The sequence below is a fragment of the Odocoileus virginianus genome, chromosome 22 (assembly GCF_023699985.2).
Source record: "Odocoileus virginianus isolate 20LAN1187 ecotype Illinois chromosome 22, Ovbor_1.2, whole genome shotgun sequence".
NCBI classification, from domain to species: domain Eukaryota; kingdom Metazoa; phylum Chordata; class Mammalia; order Artiodactyla; family Cervidae; genus Odocoileus; species Odocoileus virginianus.
This window is the reverse complement of record NC_069695.1, coordinates 36,303,669-36,325,094: the sequence shown is the minus strand read 5'-3', so window position 1 is coordinate 36,325,094 and position 21,426 is coordinate 36,303,669. Positions and strand designations below refer to the sequence as shown.

At 39.3% G+C, this 21,426-nt stretch overlaps 1 protein-coding gene and 1 long non-coding RNA gene across 5 annotated transcripts in view; one reads left to right on the top strand and one right to left on the bottom strand.

The window, feature by feature from the left end:
* Window positions 1-463: 463 nt before the first annotated feature.
* On the bottom strand, window positions 464-5,223 carry LOC110142119 (uncharacterized). Its single transcript, XR_002315236.2, has 3 exons — window positions 4,994-5,223; window positions 4,015-4,090; window positions 464-853 (listed from the first exon to the last, which is right to left on the bottom strand). It is a non-coding gene; the product is annotated as an uncharacterized lncRNA (long non-coding RNA).
* A 2,463-nt stretch (window positions 5,224-7,686) lies between these two features.
* RPRD1A (regulation of nuclear pre-mRNA domain containing 1A) overlaps window positions 7,687-21,426 on the top strand; it is an 85,474-nt gene continuing 71,734 nt past the window's right edge. For 2 of the 4 annotated variants that reach the window (XR_011482766.1, XM_020901162.2), the window contains exon 1: window positions 7,690-7,934. Coding sequence is in view for 3 of the 4 variants with exons in the window: in XM_020901162.2 (XP_020756821.1) it covers window positions 7,784-7,934 (151 nt within the window). In the remaining variant the exon portion in view is untranslated. Of the gene's footprint in view, window positions 7,935-21,426 lie in introns of all 4 variants that reach the window. The other 2 variants (XM_020901163.2, XM_020901161.2) reach the window with 2 other exon arrangements.

Here is a 21,426-nt window from a genome sequence, read left to right as displayed (position 1 = left end):
TTGCTCTGGATTGGATGCTGCCCGGAAGCTATAATAACTCCCTGGTGGGGTATCTGAATGAGTTTTTTCAGGATAGAGGGAAGAGTGCAAGGCTAACACTGTAATTGGTAAAGCAGCAGCAGTTATACTAACGGGGAAAGGCAGGATGTTCAGTTTTTTTGTGGTTTACACAGTGACCCTATTTTTTATAGCCGCTTAGATAAGATTATTGAAGTGATCTGGTTTTTGTTTTGTTTTACCTCATGCTGTCAAGGTCACAGGGTGGTCGAGATTGAGGTAGGTATTCTGTGAAATTATTTATGTCCATCAAGGAAAATACCTTGCCTGTCAGTGAGTGCCAGGCCAATGACTGATGCCACCTAGACCTAGCTGAGAGGACGAGACTAGCTCCCAAGGTCAGTGGTTGCTTTTTTCTTATTCAAGCATACATTTTAAAAAATGATTTAATGAGTGAATACAATGATGGTCTTCATATACCGGAAGAGCTGTCACATGAAAGTGAAAGAGATTCATTTAATAAGAATTCAGAGGGTAAAGTTGGGACAATGGGTAAGTCACAGAGTGAGCAAGTTTCCACTTACCATAAAAACTTTAAAAAAAATGAGGCCCTCAGTAGAAAGATGAATTCCAATGACTTGACTTCTGAACGGAGGCTGGAGATATAGTGGGTTAGGACATTATAGACGTGACTAAGGCACTGATTAGAAGCCTGGACTAATTGCCTTCAATTTGTATGAAGCTCTGTTAAGATCTCCCAAAACTTGTTTGGCCTTCCGGCATTCTTCCTATGGAGTTCCCAAGAAGAATCAGACAGTGGCTCCAAGCTGTTCTAGGTCCTTTGAGGATTCACCATCTAGAAGTGGAGACAGACAAAGAGGCAAACATCTGCAGTGCAGTGCATTCCCTCCTCCTCCCAACTGCAGTAACCTCTATCCTATTTTATGTCTCTATGGATTTGTCTGTTCTAGTTATTTATGGGGCTTCCCTGGTGCCTCAGGGGTAAAGAATCTGCCTGCTCTGCAGGAACTGTGGGATTCAGATGGTAAAGAGTCTGCCTGCAGTGCAGGAGACCTGAGTTTGATCCTTGGGTCAGGAAGATCCCCTGGAGGAGAAAATGGCAACCCACCCCAGTATTTTTGCCTGGTAAATACCATGGACAGGGGAGCCTAGTGGGCTACAGTCCATAGCGTTGCATAGAGTCGGACACAATGGAGCGTCTTCACTTTCATGCAGGAACTGCAGGAGATGCTGGGTTGATCCCTTGGTTGGGAAGATCCCCTGGAGGAGGGCATGGCAGCCCACTCCAGTATTCTTCCCTGGAGAATTCTGTCAACAGAGGAGCCTGGCGGGCTACAGTCCATAGGGTTGCAAAGAGACACGACTGAAGCGACTTAGCATGTACACACAGGTACTTCATATAATTGGAATCATGCAATATTTGTCCTTTGGGTTAGGCTTATTTCATTCAGCATGTTTTCAAAATTCACCTGTGTTGTAACATGTATCAGAATTTCACTCCTTTTTATGGTTGAACATTATCACATTGTATGCATATACTACAGTTTGTTTGTCCACTGGTCTGTTGAGTCAAGCCAATTTTATTTTGTTTATTTTTTTAATATTTATTATTTCTTTGGCTGCACCAGGTCTTAGTTACAGCACGTATCATCTTCCTTCATGGCATCTTTAGTTGTGGCACATGGGAGTTGTTGTTTTTTTTTAGTTGCAGCCTGCGCACTCTTAGTTGAGGCATGTGGGATCTAGTTCCCTGACCAGGGATCGCTCAGGTTCCCTGCACTGGGAGCACAGAGTCTTAGCCACTGGACTACCGGGAAGTCCCAATTCAAACTAGTTTTGAAAGGAGCTTCTTTATTTGGGGAAGGAAAGGCCAGATGTTTGCAGGAAGGATATTGTTTGCATGATAGATGAATAGAGCAGTGGGAAATGGAATTGTATAGGATTTGGGAAATAATTAGCAAAGTTTTATCACTGCTTGAGGGCTCAAGAACACAGTGGGGCTGCTGAGAATGGTAGAACTGAGTTAATAAGAGCCTTGCATGCCATGCTAAGACTATGACCTTTTTCTTATAGACAAGGGAGACACATTGGAGGTCCCTCCCCTACCCCAATCAAAATCTGTTTATTCTATTTATTATTTTTTCTCATTATACAAATAATATATGCTTGTGGTCAAAAAGTCAAACCATACTGAAATAGAAACATTGGAAAGAAGAGATTACCATTTCTTACCCATATAGCTAACCACTATTAAAATTTTGATGTATATCCCATATTAAAACTCACTAGCTGAAGACCACAAGAACCATCTAAAGTTAAAATTAGGTTTATTTAGCTTGCTGCAGCAAGGAAGAGCCCACCCCAGGGAATGTATAGGGATGTGTGGGGATGTATCGTTAAGAAGGAATTGGGAAGAGTTTATTACAAGATCTGAGCTTATACTGGTGGATTCTAAGGTGTCTTTAGGGAAAGCAGGAACCTGTCCTGGATTGGGTGCTGTCAGGACATAGGGACAATTTGGTAGATCTTTGGTAATTTTTATCTGGATTGCCAAAGGATTAAGATTGGGCAGGAGCTATCATTGGTAAAGAAGCTGTAATCATTCATGTAGGTATAAGAGGAAGATTTTAGCCATTTTCATGGCTTCAGGGGGCCTTGACCCTGTCTCGTTTTACTGTAGTCTCAGAATGGCCTTGTCTGGTTATTGTTTATATCCTGTAGGGCCTAACTTGATGTTTTGTCAGGAACATTACAGCCTATGTGCTCAGTCACTCAGTCGTGTCTGACTCTTTGTGATTCTGTGGACTACAGCCACCAGGCTTCTCTGTCCATGGAATTTTTCAGGCAAGAATACTGGAGTGGGTTGCCATTTCCTCCTCCAGGACATTACAGCCTAGAGTGAAAATTAATCAAGGTAAACCTCACTAATGTGGAAAGATTGAGGGCAGGAGGAGAAGGGAACAACAGAGGATGACAGTTGGATGGCATCACCGACTCAACGGACATGAGTTTGAGCAAGCTCCAGGAGATGGTGCAGAACAGGGAAGCCTGGCGTGCTGCATCCCATGGGGTCCCAGTATCAGACGTGACAGAGCGAGTGAACACTAAGATAGAGTTGGGAGGCCAGAAGAGGGAGCTCTCACACACTTATCAACCCTGTCTCTCCAGCAGAAGCCACACTACGGCCACCAGAAGGAGGGGGAGTTTTTCCCTCCTTGCCTGGCAACAGCCCAGCCAGTGATAAAGCCACTTATTTCAAACTCCTGTTTCCTTCAATGGACCTTCTGCTTCTAACGGCTCCTCCCAACTTTCCCTTCTCTGTAAGAGTTTTCTCTTGTTTTACTGGGCTTACTTGTGGCATACCACAGTTGTTTATGTCCTGAAGATCCCCCACAGGGTTGCCAGAAGTCAGACACGACTGAAGTGATTTAACACATGCAAGCTGTTCCCAAATAAACTCATTCTGCTGGTGAAAATAACTGGTTGTTTTATTGTTTTAGGGTAACACTAGCTATTAGCTTTCAGATTATCTTTTTACTTTCTCAGTTCCCTATTTTAACCAGGGGCACATAAAGTCAGCCTGCAGGATATTTCACTCTGAAGTTCAGATCTACTGTCAAGATTCCATTCATCAGAAGGTTGTTTAGAGAACATTAGCTGCTGTTGAACTAAAGTCAGAGCTTCATATTCCTTTTTTAGCAGATGAGCTGTTGGATCAGAGGTGGCAAGGGCTTTATGGCAGTATTTATGTGTGTGGGGAGAACATGTACAGGCCAAAATACCTGACCTCCTTATTTCTTGTTTTCTGAAACGTTTTGGTATTATTAAAGATTCCGGAGAAACCTATAGAAATATAAGTACATTTTTTTTTACAGTAATATATATTCTACATTGAGAGGTCAATATTATATCCAGAACAACTCTATTTTGATCATTGCCTGCTCACGTTTATGAAATTTTGAAAGAGTTTTGAAGACTTGGGTGGCATTCACTTACCTTTCCCATTACTTCTCTACCTCAGCATATAGCATCCCCTTTCCTCCACTTTGATGGAGACAGAAACAACCCCTTCCTGGGTGTGAAATGACAGGGATGTTAGACTTGTGAATGTCTTGTCTATTGTGTTGTAAGCCATATAAAAAGTTGTTAGTAGGGAATCCCCTGGTGGTCCAGTGGTGGGAACTGCGTGTTTCCACTGCTGGGAGCACAGGTTCAATCCCTGGTGGGGGAACTAAGTTCCCCCAGGCCACATGATAAGGCCAAAAAAAAAAAAATGTTATTAATTGAATTTAGGCTTCCCTGGTGGCTTAGTGGTAAAGGATCTGCCTGTCAATGCAGGAGACATGAGTTCTATCCCTGGGTCAGGAAGATTCCCTGGAGAAGGAAATGGCAACCCACGCCAGTAGTCTTGCTTGGGAAATCCCATGGACAGAAGAGCCTGGTGGGTTACAGTCCATGGGGTCACAAAGAGTTGGACACAACTTAGTGACTAAAGAACAACAAATTGAATTTAGTTAATCAGAATCAACTGATGGTTGATTCACGAGGAAAAGATACTAGAGGGGACTGAATGGCACTCATAGGAAAGTGGATACAAACCCAACAGTTAGTTTTATTACGTGTTTTACCTAAAAAACAAGAAAATCACATTAGGCATTAGGTATTATACCAAGGACTAACTGAAGTTAAAAAGTGGGAAGCTTCCAGTGGGATGCTTGGAAACATGTCTGTGGGCTGTTGGTGCTCCCTCCATCAAGAGGAGGACTCTATTGTGCTTCCAGCACAGAAGGCACAGGTTTGATCCTTGGTCGGGGAACTAAGATCTCACATGCCATGTGATACAGTCAAAAATTAAAAAAAAAAAAAAAGAGTCTATGTCCTACTCCCATAAATAGGAGTGGCCTTTGACTGTGTAGTCTAACAGAAAAGATAGAAGCAACTTTGTGTGACCTCCAGTTGCCCCTGGGGCACTCACTCTAGGAGACTTCTTCAGTTGTCTAAGAGATCTGCATATCCTGGGGTCTCCAGGTGGAGAGATCATGTGAAGATGAAGGAGGGAGGGAGAGAGGGAAGGGGGGAAGAGAGAGAGGTGAAGAAGAGGAAGAGGAAGAAGGAGAAGAGGAGGAGACGAGAAGATAAGAGGAGGGAGGAGAAGAGATGGATCTGAGGGCCCTAGCCTTTTCACCTCCCAGTGGTTTGACTCTTGCCAGCCCAGGCATCAAACATGAGCAAAGAATCCTTTGAGGTGACTCCAGCCACAATCTGACTGTGACCTCATAAATGCTAACTGACCTTGGTAATTCCTCAGGTTTTTGATCTAAAATAAAATGACTGTTATTGTTTGAAAAGTCACTGTTTTGGGATGGTTTACTATGCTTCATGAGACAACTGGAACAATGAATTGATGATGGCTTGTGTCCTTCTAATTGAGAGACTTGAACCCAGGGATCAATACCTTGGAATTTTACTGTTGTGTAACTTGATACCAGCACTTGCTTAGGTCCTTTTTATTGAAATTTTCTCTGATCGTCTTCATAACCTAAAAGCTCCTGGTCTAAAATTATATGGAAGCTGGCTAGATGACTGGTGAAGACAGTAGCCATGCATACCTTTTGGTGATAAGATTGAACAGCTTTCCCTAATTTATTATATTTAGTACTATTATCAGAATAGAGGAGAGTAATATATTGTATAAAGGATTAATTTGTGATAACCTGAGAGCATTGAAAAAATCTCTATACTCTTTCAGTTCATAAAATGTATTACACATGTTATCATTTGACAAGAACATTTAAATCTGGAAACTTGTAAGTGAAATCTTTTGTACCCTGTTACTGTATGTCTTTGTATACGAACATCAGTATGCTTCTTTTAACTGGAGAAATACACCATTGAACATAAGCTTATTAATGATTTACATATACAGAGTGCAAGGAATTATAGCTATCATCTCTAATAGAGTATAATCTACAAAAATGCTGAGTCACTATTTTATACATCTGAAACTAATATAATATTGTAAATCAACTACACTTCAATTAAAAATAAAAAAAATTTTAAGTTAAAAAAACCCACAAAATTTAACTTAAGACTGAACTTTTTTTAGCTTGTAAGTTTTCTTTTATCCTAAGTTCGGTAAACATAAGAGCCCTCCTAACCGTTTTGGGTCCATTGCAATGTGGAGAATGTGAAATAAACATAGTCATTGCTACTAGGTTTCTTTCTTTTATTATTTTTTACTGAAATAAAATGCACATAACATTAACCGTTTGAAAACATACAATTTAATTGCATTTAGTACATCTTCGGGCTTCCCTGGCGGCTCAGACAGTAAAGAATCAGCCTGGAATGCAAGAGACCTGGGTTTGATCCCTGGGTCGGGAAGATCCCTTGGAGGGGAATGGCTGTCAGCCTCAGTATTCTCGCCTGCAGAATTCCATGGACAGAGGAGTCTGGCAGGCTAAGTCCATGAGGTGGCAAAAATTGGACGCAGCTGAGTGACTAGCACTAACATACATCTACAATGTGTTGCAGCCACTGCTTCAAATAAATGGGTCTATTTGATGCCTACTTGGTGGAAAGTTCTTAAGCAGTGCTTCTCAAAACATGGCTTAGGCATTCCTGTGGTTTCTTATATACTTTTTTTTTTTTTGCATTCATATTTAGAATATGACAGCATCTCCTCTTCTGTTTCTTTTGTGATGTATCATAATTCAGACAAATGCTATATCAAAATGTGCTGAATTAATTATGAGAATTCTGAAATTAGTTTTTAATTCTGTAAGTGATACATGAATATGTTCTTGTAAAAGATGAAAACAATTCAGACAGAGCTTAAGGGCGCCAATTCTTATCCTGTCTTTACACCACTATTAATGCAATGTGTATTTTTCTAGACCTTTTTGCCATGCATTTACATACTTATGAATTCTTATAAAATATACATTTTTATAAAAGAAACATTATTCTGTATCTTTTCTTTTGCAACTTAAAAAAAAACCCCAATCCACCACTGAATATCTTTTAAACTACTGCATGTATTTTGTAATACGAACTATCACAAATAATTTAGCCATTTACTTAAAGTCCCAACCCCTCTCTGTTACTGAGTTGGACCATACAACGCCTGGTGTTCAAGGGATTTTTAATTATCCCTTTGGAGACATAGTTTCTCCCAGAAGAAAGGTTCGAGGCCTGGCAAACATGCTGGTATTTTCCTAGCATTGATAGCACTTAGAGAAATCTCAGGGTCACAAGAAAGGTGTATAATAAAATGGACTATATCACGCCATATTATCTTCCAAAGTGACTGAACTAAATTTAAACACCTATGTAGAGATTTTAAATACCCCTTGGAAAAGAGAGCTTCTCCCAGGACGAGCTTGGCCAACCCCGCCTCCCGCCCCGCCCCGCCCCTCGGCCCGCCCAGGCCCGCCCCGCCCCTCGGCCCGCCCAGGCCCGCCCCGCCCTGCCTCCCGCCCAGGCCCGCCCCGCCTCTCCAGCACTAGCCTCGGTCCCGCCCCTTCCGCTAGGAGTTCCCGCCTCTCGGCCGCGCCTGGTCGGGGGGGCGGGGCATCGGTCAGCCGTGGCGTCACTGCCGGCTGGACGCCATCTTGCTGGTTTGCGGCCGGTGTTGGCTGTGGCGGCAGTGGTGGTGAGGGCGTGGGGAAGGGTAGGGTGAGGGGGCGAGGCCGCGGCGGGGGCGGCGAAAGTCTCCTCCGCTCAGCCCCACCGCGTGGGACGGCGCGAACGCGGTGTCGGAGGGATGTCCGCTTTCTCTGAGGCGGCGCTGGAGAAGAAGCTGTCGGAGTTGAGCAACTCGCAGCAGAGCGTGCAGACCTTGTCCCTGTGGCTCATCCACCATCGCAAGCACTCGCGGCCCATCGTCACCGTGTGGGAGCGGGAGCTGCGGAAAGGTGAGTCGGCCGCTTCTCGCCCCCCGGACTGTTCCCTGGCGCCTCCGGGATCCCCCTCTCCCCGCGCTCCTTGGGATCCCCCTCTCCCCGCGCTCCTTGGGATCCCCACTCCCCCAGCGACCCCAGCCCCCGGGTGCCCCGCACCGCCCCTACCCGGCGCCCTGGGCTCCCTGGCGTCGGTGGGCTGCGGGCGAGGAGGAGCGGCGTGCACCGCGCCTCCTGCGAAGCTATCTTTAGTAGGTGTTGTTGGATGAGGTATAAAGGATTAGTGCTACTGTTTAACGTGGAAACAGTAGCCAGGGGCTCAGGACTCCGCTACTAACTACAGTCAGAAATTTAGGCAGTCAGGTTTTTTTTTTTTTTCATTGTGTACAATCTAATGGAGCAGAGGGGGAAGGGCAAAATTGGGCAAAAAAGAAAGTAAGAGATTGTTATGGGGTTGGGAGGTAATTTCATTTCTGTAACACAATACTCAATCTTGTAAAATCAGGAGAGGAATCAGAGTTTTTAGACTGGGGGAGGCTAAAATAAGAAGATGCATGATGTAATGGAAAGAATCCTGAATTTGTAGATTTTAGAGGACTGTAGATTTTAGGAGGACCTGGATTAGGGAGATTTCTTAATTTCTGGGTTGCAAGTGGCTCACCTGGAAATGTGTTGGTTAAGTGATCTAAGATACTTTCTTGCTCTATTATTATACGTCTTTAGGGTATTGTGTTTATTTTACAAAGCATTCTATAGTGCTTCTGTAAATGAAGTTAACTTTTTTCCAGCTGAAGTTTGCTGTCACTAAAATATGTAGAAGAATCATTTCATTACTGCAGAGCATATTTATCCAGGAGAACTGATTGTATGATGGTGCGACTGAAAATTAAAATATTTGATCTGCTTAGTCTGGATTTATACCTTAGTTCTTAATTCACTGGATAAAGAGAGTAGACTCTTAATTGTTTCAGGCATCCTGATGTACCTGCTATTATTTATTAATTAAGCATTTTAGCAAACCATTATTGATCAAACAGATGCTTGTGTACTGATCCATATGAAAGCCATATGTTGAATTAATACCATATCCAAATTGTCTATATGGAATGGAGACAAGCTGTGATTTTCTTATTTGCTGGTTGTTAATTCCTTAGAAAAAACTGATATAGAGTCCTGTTTTTCACTTCATGTGTTAAGTGTATGTGTATTGGCCCTCATGGAGGAATTCATTTGTGAGTGGCCAAAAAGGTTTGAGAAACACAGATATAAATGTCTGGAAAATAGCTATGAACTTTGAGAAGTCAGGAATTATCTTTGCTTATTTACCTTATTAGATATGAAAATCAGCAACAGTTTTATATTGTTTATATTGGAGGGGAGGGAGAAAGAGCATAAGAGCATAAGGATTGTTATCCAGACTATTCTTAAGAACTACCACAGATCAATAGAAAAGTGGCCATACTGTTAAAAGCAGTTCACGTTAAGCAGAAACCTGAAAGACCAGTAAATGATACTCATCTTACTAATCGAGAAGACATAAATCAATGAAGTACTACATTAGACCTTTTGGTTTGCAAAGTTAAAAAGTATGACAGAGAATTCCCTGATGATCCACTGGTTAGGCCCCTAAGCTTGCACTGTGGGAAGGGGGAAGGGTACTGAGTTTGATCCCTGGTCAGGGAACTTAAGATCCTGCAAATTGAGGGAGCATGGCCCCACAAAATGTATGACAGTGCCAAGGATTGGTGAGGAGGGCAGGAAACAAGAACTCTCTTACACTGCTGATTCTAGTTATGAAAAAGGAGATGAACTTGGTAATCTCTAATGAAGCTGAAGGTATATGTCCTCTGACCTACTAGTTCTGTGACTATATCCTGGAAACTCAAGAAATCATTGTAGCCTGTTAATAAAATTAGATAAACAGTGTAAGCATCTCATTAGAGTATGGACAAATATATTTTTACATTCATACAATATTAATATAATACAGTTTTCTTGAGTTAACTAGATCTACATGAAACAACATGACTGAATTAAAAAACAACAAACAAACAAAATGTTGAGCTGAGAAAGCAAGGCGCAGACCATTATGCCATATAGTGAAAGTCTGAAAACATGCTTGACCAGATAGGCCAAGGTAGTGGCTACCACAAGGGAGAGAGGAAATGAAAACAGATCTGTGTAGCTTATAGTACATATATTTGAAACATTTTTTGAAGCACAGGGAAAAATGATAAGAAGATACTCTGTTAGCTGAGTTTGGGAATGTTTTCATAGGTTTAAATGTTCCATAAATAGAAAAAAATTAAAGGCATATAAATAGATGCTTTAGGAGAGAGAAGGTTGGGTGTTGATGGTGAAGATAGAAGTGATGGTAATTGTGGAGGTGATCATGCTGCTGCATTTTTCAATATGACATGGGATTTTCTGCCAGATGTTTCCTTTCTGTGACATGATTGTTCCTTTGTAGGGCACACATAACCTTTATGTCCTCCCTGTTCTCTGCAGTTTTGCTTATCAACTTTAGCATAATGATGATGACAGTAATTAACTGAGTACCAGGCATTGTTTTAGACATCTTGCTGTGATATCTTGAATCCTCACATTATCTCTGCAGAATAAGTATTTTTGAAAGGATTGATCAAATTTGGAATGTCAAGAAACAAACTAAGGAAAATTAGTTGAACATTTTGTATTAAGCTTGGCATTTTTTAGTTTCTTGAAGTGGTTAAATGACATTGGTAGGGAATAGTACTGATCAAAATGTAAGAATGAGTAGGTGAAATGCCGTGTCAAATGCCCTTATGACAAATGCCCTTATGACAATTTCCCCTATTGTCTGCTTACCTTTGTCTCCTTGAAAGAAAGATAACCCCCCCAGAGACATATACCCCAGGGCCCTTAAGAAGAACAAAGTAGCGATATCCTTGATACACACAACACAATGTAACCAAAAAGAGGTGACCATTTTGTTATTTTGTAACAGTTCTGTTGAGATATAATTACCAAAATAAATAGAGCTCTATAAGATACAATTAACCTACCCTACAAGCATTACTAGGAACAAAGCCAATGGAGGTGTTAATTCCAGCTGAGCTATTTCAAATCCTAAAAAATAATGCTGTGAAAGTGCTGCATTCAATATGCCAGCAAATTTGGAAAACCCAGCCATGGTCACAAGACTGGAAAATGTCAGTTTTCATTCCAATTGCAAAGAAGGACAATGCCAAAGAATGTTCAAACTACCATACAATTGCGCTCATTTCACATTCTAGCAAGGTAATGCTCAAACTTCTTCAAGCTAGGCTTGCAACAACAGTATGTAAACTGAGAACTTCAGATGTACAAGCTGAATTTAGAAAAGGCAGAGGAACCAAAGATCAAATTGCCAGCATCCTTTGGATCATAGAAAAAGCAAGAGAATTCCAGAAAAACATCTATTTCTGCTTCATTGACTACACTAAAGCCTTTGACTGTGTGGATAACAACAAACTGGAAAATTCCTAAAGAGATGGAAACACCAGACCACCCTACTTGCCTCCTGAGAAACCTGTTTACGGGTCAAGAGGCAACAATTAGAACCAGACATGAAACAAGGGACTAGTTCAAAATTGAGAAAGGAGTACGTTAAGGCTGTATATTGTCACCCTGCTCATTTAACGTATATGCAGAGAACATCATGAGAAATGCCAGGGTGGTTGAAGCACAAGCTGGAATCAGTATTACGGGGAGAAATATCAGTAACTTCAGGTAGGCACATGATACCACCCTTATGGCAGAAAGTGAAGAGAAACTAAAGAGCTTCTTGGTGAAACTGAAAGAGGAGAGTGAAAAAGCGGGCTTAAAACTCAACATTCAAAAAAACGAAGATCATGGTATCCAGTCCCATCACTTTGTGGCAAATAGATGGGGGAAAAGTGGAAACAGTGGCAGATTTTATTTTCTTGAGCTCCAAAATCACTGTAGATGATGACTGCAGCCACAAAAGTAAAAGACGCTTGCTCCTTGGAAGAAAAGCTATAACAGACCTAGACAGTGTATTAAAAAGCAGAGACATTACTTTGCTGGTAAAGGTCAGTATAATCAAAGCTATGGTTTTTCCAGTAGTCTATGTACAGATGTGAGAGTTGGACCATAAAGAAGGCTGAATGCCGAAAAATTGATGCTTTCAAATTGTGGTGCTGGAGAAAATTGTTGAGAATTCCATGGACAGCAAGGAGATCAAACCAGTCAATCCTAAAGGAAATCAACCCTGAATGTTCATTGAGAGGACTGACGCTGATCTCCCATACTTAGGCCACCTGTTTCAAAGAGCCGACTCATTAGAAAAGACCCTGATGCTGGGCAAGATGGAAGGCAAAAAGAGAAGGGAGGAGAGGACGAGATGGTTAGATAGCATCACCGTCTCGATGGATGTGAATCTGAGCAAACTCTGGGACGTGGTGGAGGACAAAGGAGCCTGGCATGCTGCAGTCCATGGGATCACAAAGAGTCGGACGTGACTTGGTGACTGAACAATGGCAGCAGTTGTTTTAGAATTTTAAAAATACGTTAGTATGCTATAACTAGAATGTAGAAAGCTTTTAATGATTAAGAATAATTTCACTTTATATATTTACAATTGATGCCTTAAAATATGTTTTCTGCCATCACTCTGCTGATGATTCAGTAATTTTTTTTTCTTTTTTAGCAGTCTAAATGTCACTGGTATTTCTTGAGCATGTCAAACTTAACATGTACAAAATAACAATTTATCATCTTTCCCCACTCTTGTCCCACTTCCCTGTTACTCTTCCTATATTTACTATTTCAGTGAAAAGAATTACTGTCTACCAGTTGCCTAAACTCAGAACTTAAAGGTTGTCTTGACGCCTCGCTTCATACATGCCCCACCTGCAACTTTTTTTATTACTGTTTTAGCAGTACTTTTTTTGTGTCCTGTCCCACCTTGCTGCCTAACTCCTCATCTTCTTAGTTTTTAATCTTTATTTATTTGTCTCATGGAGTCTTAGTTGAGGCATACAGCATCTTCTGTTGCAGGGCCGGGCGATGGACGAGCTCTAGAGCCCATAGGCTTGGTGATTATGGCTCATGGGCTTAGCTGCCTCCTGCCATGTGGGATCTTAGGTCCCCCACCAGGAATTGAACTCATGCCCCTGCATTGGAAGGTTAATTCCTAACCATTGGACCACCAGGAAAGTCCCGTCCACCTCTTTTATTAGCACTCTTGCAGTAATTTTACTTCTAGGTATGTATTCACAAGAATTGAAAGCAGGTATTCAGATGAATCCTTTACAAGAATACTCATAGCAGTACAATTCACAGTACCCAAAAGGTGAAAACAGCCTGACTGTCCATTAGTGCATGAATAGATTTATGTGGTGTATCTATGCCAAGAAATACTGTTCTGCCTTAAAAAGGAATGACATGCCAATTCATGGTACAATGTGGGTGAACCTCAAACACATGTGATGTGAAAGAAGCCAGGCACAAAAGGTCACATATTGTAGGATTCCTTTTTCTATGAAATATCCAGAATAGATGAATCCACAAAGGGAGAAAGTCATTGCCAGAGACTGGGGAGAAGAGGAATGGGAAATGAATGACTTGAATGGGTCTGAGGTTGTCTTTGAGGGTGACAAAAGTGTTCTGGAATTAGGTATAGGTGATGGTTGCACAACTGTATGATAAATGTCCCTGGGTTATATACTTTAACATTGTTAATTTAAACTTATATAAATTTCCTCTTAACTCAGAAAAGATACAGGAAATGCCTCAGCAGCCTAGCGGTGAAGACTGCACTTTCATTGTTGAAGGTCCAGGTTTGATCCCTGACTGGGGAACTAAGATCCCACAAGCTGCACAGTGTGGCCAAAATAAATAAAGTAAAAATTAATTTAAAATATTAAAAAATTTAAAAAGATGATTTAACACCTTTTTGTATGTCTTTATGTTGTCCTCACAAACTACATCTTGTATATGTTGTGTGCCCATCATCATATTTTTAGAAACTTCTGACATGTTAAGGCTAATAGTGAACTCCAATTACAAACATTTACCTGTTTGAGGGAGACTTAGAAAAAATTTCCAGCTTTTTCAGTCTATCATATTGTTCTGCTCTTCCCATATTTATCCATTCTTAGAGAAGTGGTTCTGAAAGTGTGGTCACTGGGTCCCCTTTGGTGGATCATCAACAGCCTTTTAGGAAGCATATGAGACAAGGTAAAAATTATTTTCAAATACTACTAAGATATTCTCTCTCACACAGCTCTTTTCACTGTGTTGGTATGTTCTTTGATGGGGTAAAAGGAAAGGTGGGTGAAAACTGGTAGTGCCTGATCATTAATCAAAGCAGAAGCACCTAACTGTACCAGTAATCATTGTATTTTTCAAACTGCATGCTCACAGCTAAAAAATGTCACTTTCCTGACTATGCTCATCACAGTAGTTCAGCTTACTGATTTTATTAAATCTTGACACTTGTGTGCATGTGTCTGTGTGTGTGCTTGGGCTTTTTTCATTATGGTAAAATATATGAAACATAAAATTTAACACTTTAACCTTTTTCCCCCCTTTTTAGTAAAATATACATAATATTAATTTACCATTTTAACCATTTTTTAACTGTACAGTTAAGTCCATTCACACTGTTTTGCAACTGTCATCACCATCCTCCTCCAGAACTTTTTTTCATTTTCCCAAACTGAAACTCCATTCCCATTAAACAGTAATTCCCTATTCTCTCCCACCCTCTGGCAACCACTCACTTCTGTGAGTATGAATTTGGCCACTCTGGGTTGCCTCATTTAAGTGAAATCATGGAATTTATTCTTTTGGGAGTGGCTTATTTAACTTAACATAATTTTCAAGGTTCATCCATGCTGTAGCATGTGTCAGACTTTTTTCCCTTTTTAATAGCTGAATAATAGTCTTATATCTATATACCAGCTTTTAGTGAATCATATATTGATGGCACTAGGGTTGCTTCCACTTTTTGGCTATTGTGAGCAACACTGGTATGAACATGATTATACAAATATCTGTGTGAGTCCCTTCTTTAGTTCTTTTGAGTATGTACCCAGAAGTGAAGTTGGTAAATCATGTAGTAATTCTGTGTTTAGTTTTTTGAAGAACAACTGTACTATTTTCCACACTGACTGTGCCATTTTACGTTGCCACTTGCAGTGTACCAGGATTCCAATTTCTGCACATCTTCATCAGTACACATTATTTTCTGGTTTTGTTTGTTTATTTTGAAAAAAGACATTCTGATGATTGTGAAGTAGTATCTGTGGTTTAATTTTCATTTCCATACTGACTAGTGAAGACTATATATGCAGGTGTTTGTTTCTGGGCTCTTTATTCTATTCTTTTGGTTTGTACGTCTGTCCTTATGCCTATACTATACTATTCTGATTACTATTGTTTTCTCTTAAGTACTGAAATCAGGGAATAGTCTTTTAACTTTAATTTTATTTTTTAAGATTGTTTTGGCTATTTAGGATCAGTTGGAAATCTGTATGAATTTTAGGATAGGTTTTTTGATTTCTGTCAAAATGCCATTGGCAGTTTGGCAGGGATTCCATTTAATTTGTAGATTGCTTTGAATACGGTTATCTTAGTAGTATTAAGTCTTCCAATCCATGAAAATGAGATATATTTCAGTTTATTTGTATCTTTTATTTCTTGTTATGGTTTTCAGTATACAAGCCTTATATCTATTTGGTTAAATTTATTCCTAAATATTTTATTCTTTTTTGATAAACTTATAAATAGAATTCTTAATTTTTTCTATTGTTTATTGTTAGTTTATAGAAATGCAATTCATTTTTGAATGTTTTATATTCTGCAAGTTTGCTGAATTCATTTATTATTTCTAACAGTTTTTTGTGGACTCATTAGGGTTTTATAACAAGTAACATCGATGAACAGAGATAATTTTACTTCTTTGCTTCTAATTTGGATCTTATTTCTTTTTCTTGCCTGATTGCTTTCACTAGAAGTTTCAGTAGTATGTTGAATAAAAGTGGTGAAAGTGAGCATTCTTCTCTTTTTCCGGATTGTAGGGGAAAAGCTCTCAGTGACTAGAGAATCACATTAGATGTGATTACATGTCTTTTAAATGATCTTTGTAACAAAATGAGAGGTATACATGAAGTTCTGTATACTGCACATTCTGGAGGAAATACACCTGTGTGATTGCTTTCTGAGCTAAACCAGCTGCTTTTTTCATGAAATACCATTTTGTTTGAAAAAAAACTGACTGATGCAAGAAGCTGTGATTATTGAGACATGGATATTTGCCAGATGTTTTCTCAAAATGACTGTAATGACTGTTTAATCAAGAAAGACAACTGACAGTATTTGTTGCCCATTATAAAATTTTCAAGCAAAGATTAGAATTTTGAAAAATTTTTAAGCAAAAATTAGAATTTGGAAAACTTAATGTGCTATCTTGAGCCTGACATCTTCTCAGTGCTTTTAAACACTTTTCCAATGAAATCAGTAGTGATACTTTTGCAAATGTGATTTTTAAAAATAATTACCTAATAAAATGTTGAGCATTTGGAATGTTTTTGTAACTCAGCAAACCAGTGTTTATCAAGAAACTAATGTGTGATTTACAAAATGATATGTAAGTCAAAGATCCATTCAAAAAGCATGGTAGATTAAAGTATTTTAATGTAAGAGAGTTTTAGAAGTTCACTGGTATGTTTTTAGATTCCATATTGCAATTTAGAATGTTTTAAAAAACTATGGCTTTTTGGATTTTGGTGTAGTTTCAAAGAATATCCGCAACTATCTGTAACTGTTTAGACAGTTTGCTCTTACCAATTTTATCTGGGTGTGATCTGCTTTTTTTCATTACTTTCAGTAAAACAATGTATTGTAGTATATTCTGTAGGGAGACAGGAGAATCCATCTCTATTCTGTTGAGGTGGAGATTTGCAAAAATGTAAAACAGTATGATTCACTTAAGATTTTTGGGGAGAAATGTATTTTTTAAACAAATGCTATTTGTGTTAACATGTAATTTTAAAGATTATGTTAAGAATTCCTCTGTTTTAATTTTTAATAGGGTATATATTGATGGGTATAAGAGCATGAAGGGATTCTGAGACCAGAAAGTTTGAGAGCTGTTTTCAGATTAACAGAGACCATGAGTGCTTCACATTAATTTTATTTTAGCTCATCGTGCCTAATTCAGTGTAGTAATTGTTTTCATTTTTAAAGCTCTAGCTTTCAGATTCTTTTGGAGTTAAGTAACTGAAATTGATATTAATGTCTATAAATAAAAATGTAGAGTGAACTCTGGATTTTCTTCTAACCACCCTCTTCTGGAAGTGCTGGTGTAGTCATTTTTTAGCCCCCAAACATGATATTTTTAAAAATAGTGTTTATTTTTCTTTTTTTTAATTTTATTTTTCTATAATTATAGATTCACAGTCAGTTTTAAGAAATAATGCATAGAGATCCTGCTTACCTGCTGCCAGCTTTTGCCACTGGTAATATCACAGACAAGTAGTTTTTTAAAAAGTCTCTGATGTTATAGATCCTGCAAAACATCATAGCTGTGGTATTGACATTGATATAGTAAAAATATGGAACATACCCATCACCACGAGCAATCCCTCGTGTTGCCTCTTAGCTACATCCACCTCGATCCCAACACACCCCTGGTTAATCCTAGTTGATCAAATTTTTCTTTATAAATTATGTTTTTAGTGTCAAGTTTAAGAACTCTGATTAGACCTGTTTTTCCAAAGATTTTTTCCCCCTGTGTTTCGTTGTAAAATATTTATAGTTTTGCATTTGAGTCCATATTCCTTTTTGAGTTAATTTTTATATAAGGTGTAAATTTTAGATCAAGGTTTAAATGATCTAGTATCCTCTGTTGAAAAAGCAGGCAATCTTTCCTTTATCGAATTGCTTTGCTACTTTGTCAAAAGTATACTACTTTGTCGCACATTTGTGCCAGTCTGTTTCTGGGTTCTCTGGCCTAGTCCATTGATCCATGTGTGTCTCCTTTCACCAGTGCCACAGGTAATCTCTGTTACTCTGTTAGCTATGTGAAAGTCTTGAAATCAGGTAGATTGATTCCTTGCAGAATTGTTTTAGCTCTTCTGGTTCTTTTGCCATTCTCAGCAGATTTCAGAATAATCTGGTCTATATCAATAAAGATTATTTTGCTTAGGGTTTTTGATAAGAGTTGCATTAATCCAGTTTAGGGAGAATTGACACCTTAATTATGTCACATCTTCTAATCTAGGAATATAGTATATTTCTCCATTTATTTATAATTTTTGATGTTTTTTATAGCTCTCAAATAGCTTTCAGCACACAAGTCCTGTGTTTTGTTATATTTACATTTAAATATATTGATTATTTGGAGCCATTTAAAAGGATATTGTATTTTTAATTTTACTGTTCACATATTTATTGCTGCTATATTGAAATACATATTTCAATATGAAAGGCTGTATATTGTCACCCTGATCATTTAACTTATATGCAGAGCACATCATGCGAAATGCTGGGCTGGATGAAGCTCAAGCTGGAATCAAGATTGCCAGGAGAAATATCAACAACCTCAGATACACAGATGACACCACCCTTATGGCTGAAAGCAAAGAAGAACTAAAAAGCCTCTTGCTGAAAGTGAAAGCAGAGGGGGGATCGGGATGGGGAATACATGTAAATCCATGACTGGTTCCTGTCAGTGTATGACAGAAACCACTACAATATTGTAAAGTAATTAGCCTCCAACTAATAAAAATAAATTAAAAAAAAAAAAAAAAAGAACGTGAAAGCTGAGAGTGAAAAAGTTGGTATAAAAGTCAACATTCAGAAAACAAACATCATGGCATCCGGTCCCATCACTTCATGGCAAATAGATGGGGAAACAATGGAAACAGTGAGAGACTTTCTTTTTTTGGGCTCCAAAATCACTGCAGATGGTGACTGCAGCCATGAAATTAAAAGATGCTTGCTCCTTAGAAGAAAAGCTATGACCAGCCTAGACAGCATATTAGAAAGCAGAGACATTACTTTGCAAACAAAGGTCTGTCTAGTCAAAGCCATGGTTTTTCCAGGAGTCATGTATGGATGTGAGAGTTGGACTATAAAGAAAGCTGAGTGCCGAAGAATTGATGCTTTTGAACTGTGGTGTTGGAGAAGACTCTTGAGAGCCCCTTGGACTGCAAGGAGATCCAACCAGTCAAATCCTACAGGAAATCAGTCCTGAATATTCATTGGAAGGACTAATGCTGAAGCTGAAACTCCAATACTTTGGCCACCTGATGTGAAGAACTGACTCATTTGAAAAGACTCTGATGCTGGGAAAGATTGAAGGTGGGAGGAGAAGGGGACAACAGAGGATGAGATGGTTGGATGGCATCACTGACTGGATGGACATGAGTTTGAGTAGCCCCCGGGAGTTGGTGATGGACAGAAAAGCCTGGCGTGCTACAGTCCATGGGGTTGATGTGGATGGACCTTGAGGACATAACGCTACATGAAATAAATCAGGGAAAGAAATACTGTTTGATCTCATATGTTGAATCTTTCTTTCTTTCTTTCTTTCTTTTTTTTTTTAAAAAAAGGCCATGTACCCAAACTCATAGAAAAAGAAATCAGGTTTGTAGTTGCTAGAAGATGGTCAAAAGGTGCAAACTAAGTTTTAAGATAAATAAATAGTAGGGACGTAATGTACAAAATGATGACTGTAATTAACATTGCTGTGTGGTGGCTCAGGTGATAAAGCATCCGCCTGCAATGTGGGAGACCTGTGTTTGCTCCCTGGGTTGGGAGGATCTCCTGGAGAAGGGAATGGCTACCCACTCCAGTATTCTGGCCTGAAGAATTCCATGGACAGAGGAGCTGGCAGGCTGCAGTCCATGCAGTGGGAAAGGGTCGCACACGATTGAGTGACTAGCAGCTTAGTATGGTATATATGACTGTGTTAAGAAAGTAAAGCCCAAGGGGTCTCATCACAAGGAGAAAAAAAGTTTTTTTAAATTTTTTTTTCTTTTTTTTGCATCTGTATGAGATGACAGATTTTAACTTGATTGTGGCAGTCAGTTCACGGTGTATGTAAGCATTGTGCTGTACTCCTTAAATGATACAGTGCTTTGTGTCAGTTGTATCTCAAAAACTGGGGTGGGGGAAGCAGCTTTAGTTTTGTGTGTCACTTTCATTTATTTCTGCTTCTACTTTTTTTTATTTCCCCCTATTTCCTTGTTTTATATATTTATTTTTATGTTGTTCTTAATGTAGGTTTTTGAGGTAAGAGCTTATATTATTGACTTTAGACTTGTTCATCTTTTCTAATGTGTGCATTTAGTACTGCAGGTTTCTCTCAGTACTGCTTCAGCTTTATTCCAGAAATTTTGAATTTTCAGCATATTTGCATATGCTAGTTGAAGCATTTATATGATGGCTGTCTTAAAATTTTTTATCAATTCTCAAATCTCTGTCATCTTTGTATTGGCATCTATTGATTGCCTTTTTTTGTTCAGCTTGAGATCTTGATGCTTGGTATGGTGAATTTTTTGCTTGATCCATAGATTTTTTTTGGTATTATGTTATGAGACTTTGGACCTTATCTAATTCTATTTTAGCTGGGTTTCTCTGACACCACCCCATCAGGGGAGGGAGGTCTTCCTCATTACTGTTGTGTGTGAGTGGGGGTTTTAGCATCCCGTGAGACTTCCCCTGCTCCCACAGACGTGTAGGAGTGAATGTGCAGGCCCAATACTGCTGGACCATGGTGGAGGTCCTGACTTTCCACTAGTCCTTCTGTGACTCCACCCCATTGAGGAGTGTCTCCCTGCTGCTGGGTGGGGTGGAAGCCCGGGCTCTGCTTTGCCTTCTCTGACACCACTCTAGAGAGGTGTTATGCTCCACATTACAGGCTTTGCTGGTGTGGGTGTGAGTGGGGCCACTGATTCTGTTTTCTTTTCCTTTCTGTAGTGTGTTTGGTTGGAGTAGGTAGATTATTTTCTAGAAGTTTTCTTTTTAGGCTGCCCTTTTCCTACTCCTTTGACTAGAGTGAGAAGGCTTCTGTTGGGGGTTTTTATATCTGCACCTGTTAGGACTTCTGGGTTGCTGGCCTCATCGACTTTGAATCTGAGATATCTGAGGCAAAATTAAAACTCTGGGAACCCACCTTGTGTTGAACTCCCAAGGCCCCTCACCAGTCTACCTTTTTTTTTTTTTCCTGTGATTGGTTTATTTATGATGTCCAGGATTTGTAGTTTTACTTTGAGGAGGACTAGAAAAATGTATGTCTGGTCTATCTTCTCAGAAGCAGAAGTCTCCTACAAATTGGTCTTTATATTGGAATTGGGACACATCATTTGTAACTCTGAGACTAGTGTTTTCTACCAGTGTTTTCTTGTCTTTGATATTATAGGATATTTTCAGGTTTATGTGTTAAGTATTTTTAACAAGTTTATTTTAATGTAGCTGTATGCCAAGCACTTTTGCTTTCTATTGCTTTAAAGCA